This window comes from Cynara cardunculus (genome assembly GCF_001531365.2).
Source record: "Cynara cardunculus var. scolymus isolate 2C chromosome LG 12, CcrdV1, whole genome shotgun sequence".
Lineage (NCBI taxonomy): Eukaryota > Viridiplantae > Streptophyta > Magnoliopsida > Asterales > Asteraceae > Cynara > Cynara cardunculus.
Genome location: NC_037539.1, coordinates 5,187,740 through 5,209,747, shown reverse-complemented (window position 1 = coordinate 5,209,747; position 22,008 = coordinate 5,187,740). Strand labels below are relative to the sequence as shown.

The following is a 22,008-nucleotide window of genomic DNA, read 5'->3' as shown; positions in this document are numbered from 1 at the left end:
AATCAATAATAATAATTAATAACTATATTAATCATGGTTATAATAAAAAAAAAAGTGTCAAAAAGTTCCTCACTTCAAGTATCTTATTAATAAACTAGTTTATAAGCTAACTTAGAGCATCTCCAACAGCTTCTGTAAAATAGAAAAAATAGAAAAAAATGAGGATTTTGAGCAAATATTTTGCTCCAACAACTTCCACAAAACTATCTTCAAAATGAAGAAAGTATGAGAGAGAAAAGTTTTTTCTCCAAATATAGAGAACACTCGAAAATAATAAAAATTGAAATCACTGATTGAAAACTTTGAAAATAAATATTTAGAGAGAAAAATAATATTTTAATTTGATTAATAAAATATTTTAATATTATAATCAATGTTGGATTATTCAAAATAGTGAATCTGTTGGAGATGAATATAATTTTCATTTTGGAGATTTTAACTTTTGGTTCTCAATTCTAGATAGTTTTTAAGGAATCCGTTAGAGATGATCTTATAAACTGACTTATGTGCATTCAAACAATTATTTAAAAAAAAAAACTTATGTTTGCCAAACAATACCGAAGTACATTCCATTTCGTGGTATTTAAGCATAACTTAAACTAAAAAGCTTTTGCACTTTAATATTATAAAGTAGAAATAAGAACGTTAAATAGAATGCAAAAAATAAAATCATCGACCATAAAATCTAGAACGAACAAGTGTTAAATAAAAGAACAAACTAAATACAAAAAATGTCGGATCGGGTTTTCAGTGGCATACAAAGTTAAACCCATCTTTACAGAAAGCTAATAATAAAGTACAACTTAACATTTTAAATAAGTTGATCTATAAAATGACATTTCCAGTTATTGCATTTGTGAGGTTAATATATCTATTTATTGACGTATGTTGTATTTTAAACTATTTGATGTAGTTCAAATAATTATGATTAATACTTTATATAAGAAAATAATTAAAACTTATATGAAATTAAATATTCATCAAATTAAATGTATAGTTGAGATTAAATTGTATTGGTTATACAAATATAAGAGATTTGTATAATAACTCATCTCTGTCTCTATATATATATTAAAAAAATGTTGCGAATAAAAAAGGTGAAAGTAATAAATAAAAAAATCAAGTGTCAATCACGTAAATGATTAAGACTATTTTGGGAAAATAGAAGCAAATAGTAGTACTTGTAATAATTAGAAAATAGAAAATAAAAAACAAATTTAAATGAAAATGTGTCCAAATGATAAACAGCTCACACCTCTCACCACCGATATAACCCCCACTGCTCTCCTTCTTCTTCCTCTCTCTCTCTTTCTCTGTGTGTGTAACCAGTAATTACCAGACCCTTCATTCTTCATCTTCTTCTTCTTCACAAAAACCCTTGTGATTTTATATGCATTAGTGGGTTGTAGCTTACCAACCCTCAAGAACACAAATGGAGAATTTCCATCTCCTGTTTCTTGTTTTATCATCCTCTGTTTTTGTTCTCAGTTATGGGTTTTCCAAGAATCTTCCCACTTTATCGTTTGATGAAGGCTATTCGCAGTTATTTGGTCATAATAATCTAATCGTCTTAAAAGATGGCAAATCTGTTCACTTATCTCTTGATGAAAACACAGGTTTGTATTCATGAAATGAATCCCATCTCCATCTCCATCTCATATATATATATATATATAATATCGTTTTTGGGTTTGCAGGTTCTGGATTTGTGTCACAAGACCTCTACCTCCATGGATTCTTCAGTGCCTCCATTAAGCTTCCTGCTGATTACACAGCCGGTGTGGTTGTTGCTTTTTATGTGAGTTTTTTTTATAAAAAAAATCATGAAAATTTGTATAAAATTCATGGTTTATTGTGTCTCTGTTCATATTTATTCAATCAAAAGTGTGAATTCTTAGGTTAAATCTTTAAATAAACAAGCCAATGCAAGAACCAAAATACCCAAGAAAAAGAAAAGGAAATTTGTATTTTTTTAGTTTGTATTTTGTAATAAAATACTAGAATTATTATTATAATTATATTTTAAAATGGGATTGCTTGCATCTTGGACTAATGTTTTGCCCTTTTGTCATTGAAGTTTGATAAAAAAAATTGGATTTATTGCTGCTCCTTATTTCTTGATAACTGTTCCTTTTCTTTATTCACAGTCAATATTATTAAATATTTTCTCCCTAAATCACTACTTTTAACTCATTTTCCCCAAATTTTAAGCTGGGGACCGCATTTGGCTTATCAAATTAAGCTTGTTCCTGTTTGGTTTATGCTAAATTCAGCACTTTAATGGGATTGAAAACTAGTTGTTAATGACCAAAAGAACCTAATATATCTGACTTGAAATAATGAATGTAATTGGAACAGCATTAAGAAATAGTGAAAGTAAAATTTCATTTTTCAGGGGTGTTGTCAAGTTCTATATACTCTTTACACCCAAAAAGTATGCAACTTTTTTGCTCTGTCATAAATAATTCAATTCTTTCCAGTTTTTCTTGGGATAAGTTTTGGATCAAACTTTAACTATTCACATGTGAATGATTACCAGTTCAACTTTGATTTCAGTTCATAAGTTTGTTCGATTTTGTCTTCGTGTAAGAGGCGTATTTGTTGTTCGATTGGTAATCAACATTTTGATCGAGCTTTGCTTCTTTATATGTTGTTTGCAGATGTCAAATGGAGATATATTTGAGAAGAACCATGATGAAATTGATTTTGAGTTTTTGGGAAATATTAGAGGCAAAGAATGGAGGGTTCAGACCAATATTTATGGGAATGGAAGCACAAACGTTGGGAGAGAAGAAAGATATGGTCTTTGGTTTGATCCTTCTGATGATTTCCATCAATATAGCATCCTTTGGACTCACACTCACATCATGTAAGTTACCATCGTTCATCGCTTATTATGAGTCACGAACGTAGCTTAATTTACATAACATGTGAAGTAATGAAGATGAAATCGGAAAGGGTATGCGTTGAATAGTGATTTACGATAATTACTGAACACTCGTAATGCAAAGTAAATGTCGTGAACCAAATTTGGTATCGTAAATGGTTTGTATTGATTAAAGGTAGTTTTTTTGGCATAAACTTTACTGAATAAAGGAGAACCCAATATGGAAAAATGTATTCTTGGTAGCTTACATTCTTTCTGCTAAAGTTCTTTACTTTTTTTACAAATTTGAATTATGTTATGGACTTACTTTGCAAAAAAGGCCTCAATTGAATGTTGATTTGATACCACATGTTTCTTTTTTTCGAATTAAAATGGTTTAAGAAAATTGTTTGATTATTTGTCGAAAATATCGAGAATTCCATGCAAACTTTGTAGAAACGGAAATGTTGCAAACCCTGCCTTCGAGTGGAATATTCTGAGTACAAATGAGAAGCAAAACCCTGAATAACATGCATTTTCATCCTGAAAAATCACTTGTATTCATTATGAATAACATGCATCTTCATCATGAAAATCACTTGTATTCATTATGAATAGTTGGTTCTCAGGTCTCAAAATTTAGGGTTCTGGTTTGAACCTGACCTTATGTACGTAATATTGTTAGGATCTGAATGATGATGCATGATGTGGGATGTCATGGGTATGAAGTACTTTATGGTTTGCTATGGAAACCTGGTGAAATACCCAAATGGTCCATACCACATTATGTCATTTTTTACCATTTAAAGCTGTAGGCATAATGGCATTTGTGGTACATTGTATGTAGTAATAAGCCTTTTATGTAGCAATAGTGACATCTCTGAATTCTTCAATCATAACATCACCTGCATCTGCAACTCTTCAATGTTTCATTATTACCAAAGTTCTCAAAATTTAAATACAGAGGGCAATTTAGTAATCTCCTTTGCCTTTTATAGTTTGAGAAATATGTCATTTAATAAGATGCTATGATAGCGGGCCCGTTTCGTATTCCGTTTTTGACATTTTTGGGTTTTGGTCAGATTTTATGTTGACGATATTGCGATAAGGGAGATCAAACGAACAGGATCGATGGGCGGGGACTTTCCGTCGAAGCCGATGACTTTGTATGCAACGATATGGGATGCTTCCGAGTGGGCTACAAATGGAGGCAAGTATAAGGTAAATTACAAATATTCCCCTTACGTTGCCGAGTTCTCTAACTTTGTCCTCCATGGATGCACGGTGGACCCCATTGAGCTCTCGTCGTTCAAATGCGAAGCCACACCAAAACCTAACACGATCCCTACGGGCGTCACGCCTTCACAAAGGACGAAAATGGAAAGTTTTAGAAAGAAGCACATGCAATATTCGTATTGTTATGACAAAATAAGGTACAAAAGTCCGCCATCCGAGTGCATGATTAACCCTAAAGAAGCTGAGCGGCTGAAGAAGTTTGACCCTGTGACGTTTGGTGGCGGCCGCGGCAGCCACCACCACCACCACCACCATGCGAAGAGACACCGCCGGAGCCAATCAGTATCTATTTAAGGAGGAGGGTCGTAGTTTTCTCTGTATTGCTATAATTTTCTCTATAATTACGTGGTTATCAGTTTTTGGTTGATTTTTATGTGAATAGAGATAAAATTTGTTTGGTGTTTATGGGAAAAATTGTTTTATATTTGGGCGAAATTGCTTCATCTTTTTACCAACTGTGTGAAACAAAAAATACATATGAAACAAACACATTATGAAACAAATATATATCAATCAATATATTAACTTCTAGTATTAGATGAAAAAAATCATCTCAGAAACAATACGTTTCGGATAGTCGTTCTCACTCATCACAATATATGGAGTTCTCAACTATAATCATATATTTTTATAATTATGTTATTTAACATAACTATTAATTTAATTTTAATAAATTATCTAATATTAAGAACAATGGATGTATTACACTTTTTTAATTTAGTTTTAATGAATTTATCTGATATTTATTAACGTTATTCTCTATAACTTTTCTCATTAATTTAGAGCTCAATAAAAATGAATATAATTTAAAAATAAAATATTTTTATTGGGTTTTATATAATTCTCATTTAATTCAGATCATCTTTATCTAACAAACTACAAACTGAAGTTATTATTATTTTCTTTATTGGATTATGCTTATTATTTAAAAATAGAGGTATATACAATCAATATAATCCATGTCAAATCTAATACATCTCACCTTAAAATCTCCACTTAACCATAAAAACCAGTTTTTTTTAAATACATAAAAAAACTTTGCATCATACCCTTTGGCTTTTAAGGCTGCGTTTGATACATGGGACGGGACAGGACATAACGGGACAAAACTCACTGTCCCACGTTTGGCGCGACATGGGATAAGGACAAGAACTGGAACAAGGTGACACAGCATGGGACAAAAGAGGTTTTTTCTTGTTCCACCAAAATAGGTGGAACAAAATGGGACAAAAATGTGACAAAAAGTAAAATATTACTAATCTACCCTAATTTGATATATAACTTTAATATGATATTTGTTTTAATGGTCATCACCGCTAGTTTCGGCCGCCGCCACCACTACTGACGGCCACCTCCACCTCCTCTTCCACTACAACAACATCCTCCACCGCCTCTACAACCACCGTCCACCAAGTCCATCACCACCTCTGCCATAGTCGACCACTGACCACCACTGTCCATTGCCACCACCACTACCGCTGTTTGCAACTATCAACTCATCCTCTATTGCAAACAACCTCCTCCACGACCTCCACCAGCCACCACCATTCATTGCCACCTCACCTCCACCATAACCACCACCACCACTATCTTCACTACATCAACCACAACTACCTCCTCCACCGTTGTCAACCGCCACCACCAGAATCTACCATCTTCGTGTCCTCTATAAACCACCGTCGTCCATCAAGCACCACTGCCTCTACCTCCATAACCACTGTTGGCCACCAACCACCACCATCCGTTGCCACTAATACCGTCAGCCACCACCACCTCCACCATAACTAAAACCACCTCCACCAACACACTACTACCATCAATTATATCAATTTTTTCATTCAAATTTGGTACAAATATGAAAATTATGTACAAATATTTATAAATTAAATTCTTTAATTATTTACTTTATTTGTGTTAATTATAACTATTATATAATATTTAAAATCATCAAATAACTTTTGGGGATAGCTTCTTTAGTTCTGTCCCGTCCAGTCCTAGTCATACCAAACACCATACATACTCCTGTTATGTCCAGTCCTGTCCAGTTCAGTCATGTTCAGTCATGTCCAATTATGTCTGCGTACCAAACGCTACCTAAGAGATCAGGGGTTCAAACCTCACCAAAGATAAGGAGGGTATCTGAGTTTATTTGTTACATTTACCTTATATAAATATTATATACTTCAAGAAGAACAACCAACTTTGCATCTTTGGCAAAATCCCAACCAAAATATTGGTAGTAATGAAAGTTGGTACAAATTTAACTGATGTTGCACAGATATGCAGACACCCCCAGTGAGGAGCTAAAAAAAGACATGTAGACTTTACTCTCCATCTCCAAGAACTCAAATATTTCAAAATCAAAAGCTACATACCCATGATGGGTATCTAGCCTACAAAGTTACCTACATTACAAACATCAACTCACCAAATTCATCCAAAACAAAAATAGGAACTAATCTTGACCATCTTGACTCTCATCCTTTACAAGTCTGATCATGTCATCAATTCGAAGGATCGTTATAGCTGCTTCAGTTGCAAACTGCGACAGACAGACGATGGGTTTTCTTTAGGATTAATTCATCTACACTTCTAACAATTCGCTAACAATTTATTTACCTGTAGTATCTTCACTTTGCTCATTGCAGGTTCAATTACGCCAGCTTCTAAGTTGTTACGAACTGTACCCTTTACTAGGTCCAAACCCATGCTGCAAATTAAGATTCAAATAGCTTAACACTATTCATATACATATTACATACACAGCAACAGGATCGAAAGATGTCTAAATGTCCTAATACACGCTCTACAAGACTTGACTTTATAGAATCACACAATTGTGCTTTCTATGTAAAGGTAAGTTATAATCATGTTTGTAGGGCAATTTTGAAATATAATGGCCTATAAACTTTTTATAACACTTTTGAGAAGTCTCTTATGAACTTTCTTTTTATAAGATACTTTCTCAAATAAGTATAAGAAGACTAATATGATGCTTTATTTCAAAAGTACCCTAAGAAACTTGTTGGGATGTCTAAAAGCGTCTATGAACTTATTATAACACCTTTACATAGGATGCACCATTGGTTGGTCATATAAAGCAGTCTAGTAGACATATAAACATATTTGTCATCCTATAAAGCCGATTTTATAATAGTGATACCGTAGAATACATGGAAAGCAATATCTCAATAACTAAGGGACTACGTTGATCCCATCTATATCAAAAACTAAGAAATCCATTTAAAAAAGGGAAAAGTACAATAAAAACCAATGAACTTTCTTGTTTGGAATGATTAAGTCCTTGGACATTCCAAAACATGTTAAATAAGTCATTGGACAATTTTTTGGAACAAATAAGTCCTTGGACAATTTTTGGAACAAATAAGTCCTTGGACATTCCAAAATATGTTAAATAAGTCCTTAGACATTCCAAAAAATGTTAAATAAGTCCTTGGACAATTTTTGGAACAAATAAGTTCTTGAACAATCCAAAACATATTAAATTACTTCTTGAACTTTTATAAAACATGTTGGATACATTCTTATGACTTGTATAACTAGTTAAAGTGGTAAAATAGTGAAAAAAAAACCCCAATGAACATTAATATTTTGAACGATAAAGTGGTAAAATAGTGAAAAAAATCCGGAAATATATTTTGTCAGTGATTTTTTAAACTAAAAAAAATTATAAAATATATTATGTTTAATTAAAATAAATTTCACCAGTAATCTTTTAAATTTTTTTTAATTTAAAAAATCACATACATGATATATATATTTTTAATTAAAATAAATTTAATAATAATTATTTTTTTTTGAAAAATCACTGACAGAATATATTTTAATTTTAATTAAAATAAACTTTATCAAAAATCTTTTTTAAATGTAAGTACTTTTTTGTTATATTTGTTTAATTTTATAGATCTAAATGCTTTTTGGTTCAAAAAATATTTAGGGGCTTAATCGTTCAAAATATGAATGTTCATTGGGTTTTTTTCCGGATTTTTTTTCACTATTTTACCACTTTAACTAGTTGTACAAGTCATAAGAATGTATCCAACATGTTTTATAAAAGTTCAAGAAGTTATTTAACATGTTTTGGATTGTTCAAGGACTTATTTGTTCCAAAAATTGTCCAAGGACTTATTTAACATATTTTGGAATGTCCAAGGACTTATTTGTTCCAAAAAATTGTCCAAGGACTTATTTAACATGTTTTGGAATGTCCAAAGACTTATTTGTTCCAAAAAAAAGTCTAAGAACTTAATCATTCCAAACAAGAAAGTCCATTGGTTTTTAATGTACTTTTCCCTTTAAAAAAAGCAAAAGCTTAATTTATTTTTGCCTATTGTGATGGCAATTTTTGAAGATAAAACAAGTTAATTAGTCATGTAAGTGATGATAGCTACTCATCACGAGATGGAATTATTAACTACAATCGACTAAAAGGCAGAATCTCACCTTGATAGATGTTTCTTATCTGCCTTGGTTTGTGCAGTGTGGTGATAGGCACGCAGTTTGGCTACCAAATCAGTTGCATCTTTTGCAGCGTTGACAGCAAGAACCTATATAATAAGTAAGATATTATAGTTGGTAGTAATGAGAAGAAATTAAATTGCATACTCGAAATAAAATTTGACGATACCAAACCTTCGGAATTATCAGCAACGATTCAGCGAATTCTGCAATTGCCAGCTGCTCTCGAGATCCCAAAGTTGTAGCAAGGTACTCCAAATATACAGATAAAGCAGCCTCAGCTGCACCTCCACCTGCAACCACCTGATCCCACATTTCATCAAGTGTTAATGGAAGGACAATCCACAAACCATCACAAGACGTCAAAAAAACAGTATCGCTTTATAACGAAAAGTAAGTGGTGGGTCGTACTGTATTGGATTCCAGGGTCCTCTTGACGATACATAAAGCATCATGCAAAGCTCTATCCATCTCATCAAGCATATAGTCATTAGCACCTCTAAGTATTAGGGAAACCTGTTGAAAAAATCCCAAAAAAGATCAGATAATGATACACTTTTTTATAATTTAAATCATAACTACTCTTTAAAGAAAGACATCACAGATCCCAAGAAATAAACAACATTTTATTCAACAATGAAAATAAGTTAAATCACATACCGCACTCGAAGTTTTAGTTCCCTTGATCATGATAACATCATCATCTGCAATCCGCTCCTCCACTACTTCATCTGCATATCCTAGGAACGATGAATCAAAAGTTTCTTCTCCTTCCATGTCGGCAAATGTTGAAACCTGCACACGGATAATAAACTAATTTCAAGATCAATGTGGACATGATATCAATGATGGATCATTCTATAAAAAATGTGATGCAGCTATTGAACTGTTAGACCAAAAAATTCTTCAATCGCAACCAGAATCTGAAAAGATCAGAAAAAAGAGAAAACAAACATCAAATCATCTAATGGAACTACAATTTCCAAGCTGAGAACTTTACCACAGTTGCACCTGTTGCCTTGGCGACATGGCGTAAATCCTCCTTCCGCACTCGTCTAACAGCAATTGCACCAGCTTCCACAAAATACTGAGTTGATGAAAGAAAAATCATTAGAAAGCTGCATATTTCTAAATATGTCTAATAAACACTACTAAATTCCTATGCAACTATGCAAGTTTGAGTCCAAAGAAACATGAAAGGAAAAATTACATATTATCCATCAAAATCACAAACTTTCACCAAAACAACTATATCATCCAAAATACATGCAGCTTACTTTGAGTGCCATGTCATCAATTCCCTTTGTAGTTAAAACAACATTAGCACCAGCCTTTAGAAGCTTTTCAATACGTTCTTTCGTCATATCAGCTTCTCTGTAAAAAAACGAGGGCAGTCAAGTAGTGTATTTGCATCACCCCAACACTATCACCTCTTTATCTCAAATAAAAATAAATACATAATGCATAGACCAAATAACAATCAATCTTTCGGATCACCCTCGGAGCCAATACAAATTTAAAATTGATATTAAAACTCTTAAGACTAGAAGTGATATGGATGCATTGGACTTTTTTATATATGTGAAAACCAACCAAATATAATTCCAAGACTTCACAATAAAGACAGACATATGTCCTACAATTTAACAATGTCCGTCAAATCCGTATCTATTTACAAAGAGATCTCAACAATGAGATGTTTTTTAATAGGACTAACATAAACCCCCTACTTTAAAATCTGTAGCACTAAATCTTATATTGCATGAAATAATGAATCTGATCACCTTTGGCGGATCTTCTCTAATTCCCGTGGGTCGGTGACTAAAACCTGAACCCCCAATTGCATTTTTGTCTTTTGAAGATTAAAATCGAGACAGGCAATCCTTGCAGGAGCAACTCTCGTGGGCATTCCTTGTGCTGCTCGGCCAGTATTAAGAGCATAACCTTTCAACAAGTAGCTTTCTTTAGCACTTTTTCCGTGAGCTTTAAGGATATTAATTCCCTAAGTAGCAATAATTGAATTGGTCAAGTCAGTTCGCATCTTAAATAACAATTCCAAAACTTTATGTTTCAGGTGTGATTTCTCATACATATGGTACTATTTACAACATGATTCGTGGACTCCCCTACAAATCTGCGCAACAGGTATTGCACAAAACACTAACGACGTTGTCAAGAACCAACCTTGATTGGATATTTGATTTCACCCCGTGCATTGGTCATTTTAACAGCTTGTACTGCTTCAACAACCTAGAGATGCAACCAGTGCATGTTATTTCTTCAGCATAAGGAAGTAAAAAAATATGAAAATATACGCAACATCAGTTAACAACAGATTGCTTCTACCAGGTATGAAAATCTTACATCCTGTATATGTGAAACTGAGAAGGAAGAACCAAAATGTGATAAAGAGTGAAGTCCTGAAACTAATTCAAGCATAATTTTTTTTGCAAGAACACAGTTATCAGTTAAGCTGATCTCGCAAAGATCAAGTTTTATACGAATAATTTCATTAGGTGTAGATGTGTTAAGCTGCTATCATAAATCCATTTTATTACTTTATTGTTTACAATGGATGAGGTAGACACAGTCTATTATTAGTTGTCACATGGAGATGTACTTTTCTTACAGACTTTGAGTTTCGATGGTCTGCAAGTAGTTCTTATTGACCCTGATAATCTATGACCAAGGCTGAGTTCTGTTCAAATAAAAAGTTCATAACCAAAATAATGCGGGTGAAGATCAACAAAGATTATCTTCAATCACTTGTGTTAGGAAAAGCTTCAACATCGCAAAACAATTAACACTTCTATCCCACGTTAAGTTGTTCATTCTCACCATTTGTCTGTCCCAAAGATCTCATAACATCAAATGAGTACACTCAATGGTTGTATAGATATAATCAATCCAGACGTTAAAGATTTTGAGGGAATGTGCCAATCCTCTTATTCTCCATCCTGTAAGGGTTAATCTAAAGTGTGTATGTTCGAAGAAAATGTAAGGGGGTATGTTAAAAAGAACTAAAGAAGAATGAACAACAGCACCTATCTCCATGATAAAGAATGCTGATAAATTACAAAAACATTAGAAACTTCATCACATATAAGAAAAAAAGTATACCAAAAAGATTTTATTTTAATAAATAAAAAAAGCATACCAAATTAGCAAAGAAGTCAGAGTCACCCGCTAACAATTTCGAAGACATGCTTGTCTTCGCACAGTTCACAAGAGAATCCTTGCCAAGCTTGTCAACCTAAAATAAGAGAGAAAGAATATACATACTAAGGTAATCATAAGAGTGAATATAGTCTGACATTTCTTTAAGCTAACAATCCACATGCATCAGAAATTCCAATTCTAGTAAGAAGTAACTTTTGACATATTCCCATATTACTTTATAAAGATTAAAGAGCATTACCTTGACGGCCAGCTTTTCCTCAATATATTTGCATGCTTCTCTCATCGCAAGCTATCAACATACATAAAGAACCCATGAGTTAAAAGATGTTAGCAACAAAAATCAAGTCACTAAGCCTTAAGCCCGTATCACCAAATATGTAGAGATAGAGAGAGTTAGAGAAGTGACGGTGGAATAAACGAAGGGAGAGAAAGGAAGCCAAAGTATTGGATAACACTCACTCTGTATCCACTTATTACAGATGTAGGGTGAATCTTATTTTTGACAAGATCATTTGCTCTCTGCAAAATCATCAAAATTACAAATTAATAAACATTTTACAACCAAATTCAGATCCATTTGAAAAAACTATGTCTATGTACCGATCAAAACAAGGATGCATGTATAAGGAAAAAATACCTTGAGCAACTCTGCTGCTATAATGACCACAGAAGTAGTGCCATCTCCTACTTCTCTATCTTGAAGCTCAGCCAATTCAACAAGAACCTATATAACCATAAGTTCAACGAAATCCAACGCATTAAACATGCACAGAACAAAAAGTCAATAAATAAAGCAAAAGCAAAGTACCAAAAGGTACAGTTCTCCATATCTCACCTTGGCAGCTGGATGTTCAACGTCTAACATCTTGAGAATTGTAGCACCATCATTTGTGATGGTCACATCCCCAATATCGTCGACCAACATCTGAGACACAAACTCAGATCAACCACGGTAAGGGAATTTATTTTGATGGAAGATGAATTATTAAAAACAAAATGAATACAAGTGCAAGACATAGAAGTTAAAAAGCACAACTTTATAATGAGTTGAAATGGCCTTATTTACCTACCTAGTACCTATTAACTTGATAAACGACAGAATGGAAAATTTTATATGAAGAGAAGATGGACTGTGTGCAACTAATAAGGGACTACTGATAGTAGCAGAAACCTGGTCATTTTCCTTTACTTCAACTTTCTCTTATGTCCAATTCAGCTTGCTACAAAAGATTTCAACTAAATCCACCAACCCATGCTTAAACAAAAGATTCTTATCCATCCAAGCAATCACTCTGTATCAGAACATGTTTCCAGTATAAGGGCTGAGGTAAATATTAACTGCCCGTGGATCAAACTTCAAAGTTGGAACTATGTATACAGTCTCACCCTCATTGGTTACAGAGATAACGACACATAATCAAGGTATAAAATCCTTGTCTGGAACCACAGAAGCATATACTTAAACACTACGGAGATCCTTATTATTTCAAAACCTATCCCCCACCAGTCCCTAGATACCATCACAAACTATTACCATTCACACTCTATCTGTCAAGTCAATATCTGTCAATAAATCACCAACATCTGCAGTAAAAAGGTAAATTTAGTCCCTTGTTATTTGATAAAAAAAAATATTTTTGTTGACCACCATATTTTTTGAACCCAAAATCCTCGATCGTTGGCCAGGGCAAAGGGACTCCTCTTGACTTTGCATGCTCCTAAGCTTCTTTATTTAAAGCATCATAACATCAAATCAAAAAAAAATTGACTGCTAGTCTCTCAATCCCATCATAGCAAAAACTTATACCTGCTAAATTTTCCTCACTTGCTAGTTGCTACCTGATCCAATGTTATAGATTCATTATCATTGAAACTAATAAGAACATCAACATCTTGTTATGAGAATATGATGATGTTAAAGTAACAACATCCACACCTAGCCTCGACACAACAGCTAGTACTCTTTCAATGAAGAAAAAAAAAAGCTCCATTATGGTTTATCTGAGTTAGTGCCATTAAAAGGCAATGTGTGTTGTTTGGGCATATCTGTTATGTTAAATTCAAAAATCACATCCCTTGTTTAGGGGTTATCATTAAGGTGATAGTTTATTAGTTTTACACAGTAACACTTCCCAAGCACCAGGTAGAAAACTGAAAATAGAATCCCCAACAATATGGAGATACCATTGTAGCATGTCAAGAAGGCAACAAGACAACCTCTTACATTCGAAATTATAATGGGGTGAAGCAATTTTAGGACTATGACGCATGATCAATAACCACTGCACTGTCCTATCTGATGCCAGTTCTTGTATTGATAGGCAAGAAAGAAAAAGAACAAAAAGAGAAGAAGAAGAACACTAAATATTAATAGGCAACATCTCCGGTTTTCACTAATGGATTCCAGTTTTAGCCTACACAGTTAGTTTGGATAAAAGGCTTGTTACCCTTTCTCCATGAATAAACTGAACCAACAATTAAGATAAGCACGAAAATTAAAGCTTCTACAATTGTCATTGAACCACTCTTCGGATAATCCAAGTTGTAAGAGCTAATTGGAAAGTTATAAAAGATCAATTCAGGTATATCAATACCTAATGGTTACATCCACCTTTTAACCCATTTTTATTACGAAAACAAGTTTGATCCAGAGCACGCAAATGTGCATAAATCTAACATTTTGAGTTAACTAAAGCAATAAAAAACAACAGAAAAGAAAGGTAGATGCTAAATACCTTGTCAAGTCCAACAGGACCCAGTGAAGTCTTGACTATATTCGAAACAGATTGACAAGCAGTAACTGCACCAAATGATTCAAAATTAGTTGATCATGGGTGTACATTTCCATTGTAAGCAGAATCATTAGGGTTTTAGAACTTCAACACATACTATTTTGGGTTCGAACATCTTGACCAGATTGACGATCACCAAGTATATCAAGGTTTTGTGAACCAAGCGACATAGCTGATTATACGATTATTACTGTATCTGAAGCTAATCTGATATTCTCGAAGAACCCTAATACTGTGAACACTTCTGGAGTTCCTGTCTTTGAGGATTTTCTGACTCGGCCTATTTATAAAGCAATCGTTTTAACTTGAACCGGGCCGAGTTGGACCGCTAAACAATAGCTTCCATTTTTGGTTTTCGGTTCGATTTGGATCCAAATCAAATTGAAATCGGGTTTTCCAATTAAAACCCATCTTTTTATGTATTTGATTTATGGTTCATTTATTAGATAAGTGTTTATCCACAAAAGAAATATATTTCTGTCATCAAAATATTAATGAAAATTTCATCAAATAAGAGTCATCATTCTCATCTATCAGGTATGATCTTTTATATTTGTCTTTCATTTTACCGGGTAAGATTTTTGATCCTTATGATATTCATCCGATTAGGTAATTGAATCAGTAAACGCTTAACAATGTATGTGTTTAGTTAACGACTCCTAATCTGGTTTATTGTAATGCAACATGATTAAATTTTATTATAATTAAAATTTATAAATTAATGTAATTCTTCATTGGTAAAAATCATAAATTTATGAAGTATTTTGGATTTTTTATAATGGTTCAATATTTATCTTGTATTTAAATGTGTTTATCAATTGATTTTTTTTATGGAGTTTTAAGAAATTATTCATATAAATAATACATTCTAAACTTGAATTTTAAGAGAATGTGTATTAAAAATTGGAGATTTTTTTTTTTGCCAAATATTATTTTATAATATAATAGAGATATGTAGAGTAAAATAGAGCTTTCTTTCGTGTAGTTTGTTCAAAACATTGGTCTTCGTCAATATAATTTAGAAATTACAAAACGTTTCCTAGTGATTACAAGATCTTATGATTTTGATTTTTTTATTAACCTAGATATCCAACCCGCTATGCAAGCCGATTAATATTACGACGACCACATGTTTTGCTGGTAGCCTAGATTCACTGCATTTTGACTTTCATGGTCACAGAAGATTTTTATTACTCGTTGGATTTGAACCTAGTACCTCAAGATACTTTTGACCTTTAGAGTCCAAGTTCAATCCAATCAGACATCATCCTTGTGGTTATGATTTTGATTATTAAATATAAACATGAGTTATTTGTAATTTTCTTTTATAAGTTTGTTGAGTATAAGTTGAATCATTATTTTTAAGTTTACTTTTATCTTAAAAATTATATAATGCTTGCACAATTTCATCAAGATGCAAAAAAACATATGGTAGGTATATTGATTCTTATGGTAGGGTATTTGCTCTCAGTCTCACCCCTTTGGATCTCATGATGTACTGATGGAACGTACTTTACCAAACGCTTACTCGGATAAGCTCTAAACAAATCACATTACTTTATCGGATTAATATGGTAAGGACGAATCTTACCTGGCAAGAGGACCAAGAGTCTTACATTGTAAGTAAGGGTGACGACTCTTATCATGGTAAGTGCTTACCTAGTAATTGTTACATACGATGTCGTTTTGATGGACTAAAATCTTACCCTGATAAGTCTTTTTTATTAGCAACTCGATCGTATATTTTTGTATACATTAAAAGAATAAAATGTATGAATGAATTAAGACATGATTACAAGTGTAGTTTTCAAAGAAGAACAGGAACTCATGCAAATCAATTCAGAACATGAGTAGTACGTAGCAGGCAGTCAGCTAGGGAAGAGCACCACAAATCCTTCGTATTACACCTTCTTCACCCATCAATGGCCTGATATCCCCCATCTTCACCATCGCTGCTGCAAAATCCGACTTAAACTTGGAAGGATTGTTACTATATTCAGAGACAATGCTGTCTGTGGATCCACCACTAAAAAGCACTTGATCTGATTCAAGAAGACCCTTCTTCTGAATCAAGTTCTTGAAGTAGTTGTAGTCAAACGAATTGGGTGTCACCAAATCTAGTGGTGCCAGATTTCCATTTCCCTCGTTTATCGGGCAGCCACGTCTGCGGGTGCTAGCAAAACCAGCATCGATGTCTGATCCGTTGCTGTATATCCGGTCACGAAACAAGAAACATTGAGCTTGTCCAATAGTATGAGCTCCTGCATCCATTCCAAGATCGATATTAGTAAACATTCCGTTATAAAAACTTGCATCTGTATGAATTTTAGGAAGATCAATTGATGGATAAGTACCTGACAATGCAACCATGTCCCTGGCACTAAGTCCATTATCGTCGAACGTTTTAATAAGCGAATCAAGGGAAGCTTTAAAACTAGGAAGACTGGTTTCTGCAAGAGCAAGGCTAGCAGTGGTTGAATCTCTTCTTCCAAGCTTCACAGACCACGAGGGACCACCCACCATTTCTGATGCATCACGAGCAGCCACCGTGAGTATATCTGCACAAGAAACAACACCAGGACATAGTTTCTCAACCTCGGATTTTGCAGCCTCTATGACTTCATAACCTCGTACAGAACCCTTATTAGGCAACGCATTTCTTTCGCTTATGATCGAAGGAGCGTCTTCTAGCAAGATTGATGCATCACAACCCTGAACGAAACAGTCGTGGAAGTGGAGACGGAGGAGGGAAGCTGCCATGCGACGTTCGCGGGATATTGCAGTCCGAATGGAGGTTCTGATTGTACGTAATGCATTAGGACATGTACCATCATAGAATGTGGAGGATAACTGTGCTTCGCAGGGTGTATAATTGTTGGTAACTGAGAGAAGGATGAAGAAGAAGATTGGTGCAAAATGAATATCGAGGGACGCCATTGTTTTGTTTGTGTGAATCTGATGAACATAAAAGAAAAGAGAAAGACATATTTATAAGTCTCTAAAGCGCGTGATATATATATTATGAAGCTGTCTTTGTTTGATAACAGTTGATTTGTTTGACGTGGGCAGTGGATGATGCTCGGAAGCTATCACAGCAACATGAAATGATTTGACTTTTTCAGAAAGTCAATGATTTCCTCCTTAATTCAAACATGTATACTAAATTTTGTTTTAAATATTACGAAATTGAAACTAATTAAAAATATACTACTTAATGTGAATTTACATATTTGCCCCCGTAATAGCTAGCTAGTTTGCAGGGCCGGCCCTATGGGTGGGTAGTCCGGGTGGGAGGCCGGGGGATCTTAAATTCAATGGTATCAAATAGCTCAATATTAATTGTATAGTCATTAAAAATTAAATGAAATTATTGTTAAAAAGATTTGAACTTAGATCATTTAGTATTATCATGAATCTTTTACCAATGAGTTGGGGATTATTTTATTTATATTTATATAGATTCCGATTTTAGTACTTCGCTCCTCATTCTCCATTTTCTTTTTTCACTTACGATTAATCTTTAAAGTTTATTTTTGTTGTGCTTTTATAACAATAAATACTTATTTGAAATAAAATTAATAACACAATTAATATTTGTATAACTTATTATTTTAAAAAGACCCTATAATAATACTTGAAAACTTATTATTTTTGTTATGTATATAATTTCGTCAAACATGTTTATTCAAGAAATTGATTGTGAATTTGTTGCTCGGTAAAAGACATCTCATCATCACCAAAATCCCATTTTTATTTCAAGTTTCACATAATTTCACTACGATTCTACATCAACTGATGTTGGTGAAATGTACAAGGTATTTAATATTTTTGCAAGTTTGATGTCTATATAATTTTAATTTATTTGATATATATGCTATTTTAGTTATAATATTTATTAATATTATATTATAAATTATACTTATATTAGTTCATATATGATTATATAAATAAATTCTAAAACATAAAAAATGACACACACACACACATACACATATTATGATTCAAGAAAATAAAAAAGAAATATAAAGTTTTACACCATTTTGTATGAAGAAATTGCGCGAATGATTAATATGGACTAATACCATTTGAACAATTTTATAAACCCTAAAATATATTTGTGTTTTTTTTTTTGGTTGAGACATGTTTTAACGTTTCCGCGTAGGACATCAAAAAGCTTTGGACATACGTTATTAGTTTATATTATTTTTTCCATGATTTATTTTGGTTTAAGCAAATGATATGTATGTTTTTATTGAGTTGGAGGTTCAAATATTTTAATATATGTTGGTTGAAAACAACATTATAGTTATAAAAAGGGTAGTGTCATTGAGGGCTTTTTTGACATTTTTGTTTTCATCCCTACATAAACAACGTTAACACATATGTTTGCAATCTTTGTCTTGTGGCAACAAACCCCACAAACTTGTGCATGGTGGGGATAGATCAGATGTAGGATAAGACCACGATTATCGGGCCCTCAGAATCTAGACTTGTTTGAAACCGATTAAAAATGGATCCTATCTAAATTTAATCCAATGGTGCTGTTTAATTAAATTAGGATCATACATTTATTTGTCTAAAAAATACATATTTTAATCATATCAATCTCTATGATCCAAATATTAAATTAATATCTTTGTTCCAAAGAGGTTTTCAACATTTATTTTTTAAATAAAATTTAGGAGCTGTTTGGTTAATGCTAAGAAATGAAAATAACGGAGATTGAAAATGGGAATGAATTTTCATTCCCTCTGGCTTATAATTAAAAATAAAAATTTGGGCTTATGTAGGGAATGAAGTCATTATATTATAGAAAATTCAACAGTTTCTTTTATTTTCATTCTCATTGATTACTGTTTAATATATTTAAACAAACACCCCCTAAGATATATTATATGAAGTTGCTTAAAAAGATATGATATATATATATATGTATATATATATATATGGTGGCTTTCCGCTTACATAAAACCAAATCCTGCAAATTAATATGACCAAAGAAAACTTCAAAAAAGCCTCCACATTGACATTAATTTTGTATGTATATACAACGCAACCCATTATCGTAAAAAATATCATATGATATACTTTTAATATATAAATTAACATTGAATTCACCTTATTTTAACGTTCTTCATCGTCATTTTAAACTTTCAAGGTTAAAGTAAATCTTTTTGGAACAATCAATATTAGATTCAAAAGACTATGATGATTATAGCTTGGTATCTTATTCATGTTTCAAAGATAGCATAATACTTAAAAGATTTATGCACTCAATTTTAGTTAATAAAGAATCAATAATGTATAAAAAAGCAATGGTAGTTTTTAATATCTTAACTATAAATATACATTACTAGAAAATAGACTATCAACGATGGATATTACCGATGCAAAAATCTGTCCGTATTTTCAATGAATTAATTTGAAATTCGTTGGTAATAATCGATGGATATTGATTAATTAAAAAAATAAATAATAAATAATCTGTTTGTAATTTCATTAGTAATTAGCGACGAACTATTTAAAAAATATTCAAAAAAATTAAAAAAGTAAATAATCTCTCAGTAATCCGTCACTATCTACCAATGGCTTATTTAATTTTTCCAAAACTCAAGAATTAAAAAATTAAATAATTCTTTGGTATGAACAAAGAAAACGTCAAAAAAAGCCTCCATATTGACATTAATTTTGTTTTTGTATGTACATGCAATGCAACCCACAAGACTTCAAATATTTCAACCTACAACTATATATATATATATATATACACACACATGCGTATGACCAGATCAAGTCCATTGTTTAAATTAAAAGCAAGTTACATATCCAGTGGCATGCAAGGTGAACAAGTAAGACCTGTGTATCCAGCGATATATCTATCGTTTAGCAAACAATTAGAGACGTTACGCGTTAACCAACCACTACTATAAATCCATGCTACTTCCTTTTCTTTACAAATCCATCTCTCATTCAATTCAAAACACATCCATGGCTTACGGAAATCGTTTTGCAGCTATCTTCTTCTTCATCCTTCTCTCTGTTACTAACAATTATACACCATGTCAAGCACAGTTATCCACTACATTCTATGATGATACATGTCCCAATGCATTACGTACCATCAGGACCTCCATTCGGACWGCAATCTCTCGTGAACGTCGCATGGCAGCTTCCCTCCTTCGTCTCCACTTCCATGATTGCTTCGTGCAAGGTTGTGACGCGTCAATCTTGCTAGAAGATGCTCCTTCAATCGTGAGCGAAAGAAATGCGTTGCCTAATAAGGGTTCTGTACGAGGTTATGAAGTCATAGAGGCTGCGAAGTCTGAGGTTGAGAAACTATGTCCTGGTGTTGTTTCTTGTGCAGATATACTCACCGTGGCTGCACGTGATGCATCAGAAATGGTGGGTGGTCCGTCGTGGTCTGTGAAGCTTGGAAGAAGAGATTCAACCACTGCTAGCCTTGCTCTTGCAGAAACCAGTCTTCCTAGTTTTAAAGCTTCCCTTGGTTCGCTTATTAAAACGTTCGACGATAATGGACTTAGTGCCAGGGACATGGTTGCATTGTCAGGTACTTATCCATCAATTGATCTTCATATAAAATCCATACAAGCTTTTATAATTAATGATACGTTTACTAATATCGACTGGTCATGGAATGAATGCAGGAGCTCATACTATTGGACAAGCACAATGCTTCTTGTTCCGTGACCGGATATACAGCAACGGATCAGACATCGATGCTGGTTTTGCTAGCACCCGCAGACGTGGCTGCCCGATAAACGAAGGAAATGGAAATCTAGCACCACTAGATTTGGTGACACCCAATTCGTTCGACTACAACTACTTCAAGAATTTGATTCAGAAGAAGGGTCTTCTTGAATCAGATCAAGTGCTTTTCAGTGGTGGATCCACAGACAGCATTGTTTCTGAATATAGTAACAATCCTTCCAAGTTTAAGTCGGATTTTGCAGCAGCGATGGGGAGGATGGGTGATATCAGGCCATTAATGGGTGAAGAAGGTGTAATACGGAGGATTTGTGGTGCTCTTCCCTAGCTGCCTGCTACTGCTACTGCTACTGCTACTCATCATCTGGTCCTGGAGTTTTGAGTTCCACTTCTCTCTGAAAATAAATACTTTTAAGCATTTCTTCTTTCATTCATTTTGTATTAATTCAAGTGTAAAGCAATAAAAGTGTATATACTTTTATTCAAGTATTTAGTTACCAAGCAATGAAATCAAAAAAGGGAAGGTTTTTATAAGAACTACACTTTATAACATCACTAAAACAAATCTTTAATGATATAATATGTTAAATAATAATAAAAAAGATGGAAAAAGAAAATTTAAATAATATAATAAGTTAAGTAAAAAAATTAAATTGATTTGACGATAAT

At 33.0% G+C, this 22,008-nt stretch overlaps 4 protein-coding genes across 4 annotated transcripts; 2 read left to right on the top strand and 2 right to left on the bottom strand.

The window, feature by feature from the left end:
* Positions 1-1,350: 1,350 nt before the first annotated feature.
* LOC112522645 (probable xyloglucan endotransglucosylase/hydrolase protein 28) lies at positions 1,351-4,593 on the top strand. The gene is made up of 4 exons (XM_025131907.1): positions 1,351-1,616; positions 1,698-1,798; positions 2,661-2,869; positions 3,949-4,593. The coding sequence occupies exons 1-4, from the start codon at positions 1,433-1,435 to the stop codon at positions 4,454-4,456; spliced, it is 1,002 nt and encodes a 333-aa protein (XP_024987675.1). The 5' UTR covers positions 1,351-1,432; the 3' UTR covers positions 4,457-4,593.
* Positions 4,594-6,374: 1,781 nt separating this feature from the next.
* LOC112523306 (T-complex protein 1 subunit alpha) lies at positions 6,375-14,825 on the bottom strand. The gene is made up of 17 exons (XM_025132844.1): positions 14,711-14,825; positions 14,557-14,621; positions 12,657-12,746; positions 12,459-12,545; positions 12,281-12,340; positions 12,060-12,110; positions 11,799-11,894; positions 10,826-10,891; positions 10,426-10,643; positions 9,919-10,015; positions 9,642-9,728; positions 9,302-9,436; positions 9,053-9,157; positions 8,816-8,944; positions 8,627-8,730; positions 6,782-6,872; positions 6,375-6,704 (listed from the first exon to the last, which is right to left on the bottom strand). Exons 1-17 carry the CDS (start codon positions 14,781-14,783, stop codon positions 6,618-6,620), a joined length of 1,641 nt encoding a protein of 546 aa, XP_024988612.1. The 5' UTR covers positions 14,784-14,825; the 3' UTR covers positions 6,375-6,617.
* Positions 14,826-16,353: 1,528 nt separating this feature from the next.
* LOC112522938 (lignin-forming anionic peroxidase-like) lies at positions 16,354-17,550 on the bottom strand. Its single transcript, XM_025132294.1, has 2 exons — positions 16,968-17,550; positions 16,354-16,874 (listed from the first exon to the last, which is right to left on the bottom strand). The coding sequence occupies exons 1-2, from the start codon at positions 17,548-17,550 to the stop codon at positions 16,486-16,488; spliced, it is 972 nt and encodes a 323-aa protein (XP_024988062.1). The 3' UTR covers positions 16,354-16,485.
* A 3,047-nt stretch (positions 17,551-20,597) lies between these two features.
* LOC112522939 (lignin-forming anionic peroxidase-like) lies at positions 20,598-21,785 on the top strand. Its single transcript, XM_025132295.1, has 2 exons — positions 20,598-21,181; positions 21,279-21,785. Exons 1-2 carry the CDS (start codon positions 20,602-20,604, stop codon positions 21,665-21,667), a joined length of 969 nt encoding a protein of 322 aa, XP_024988063.1. The 5' UTR covers positions 20,598-20,601; the 3' UTR covers positions 21,668-21,785.
* Positions 21,786-22,008: the final 223 nt, after the last annotated feature.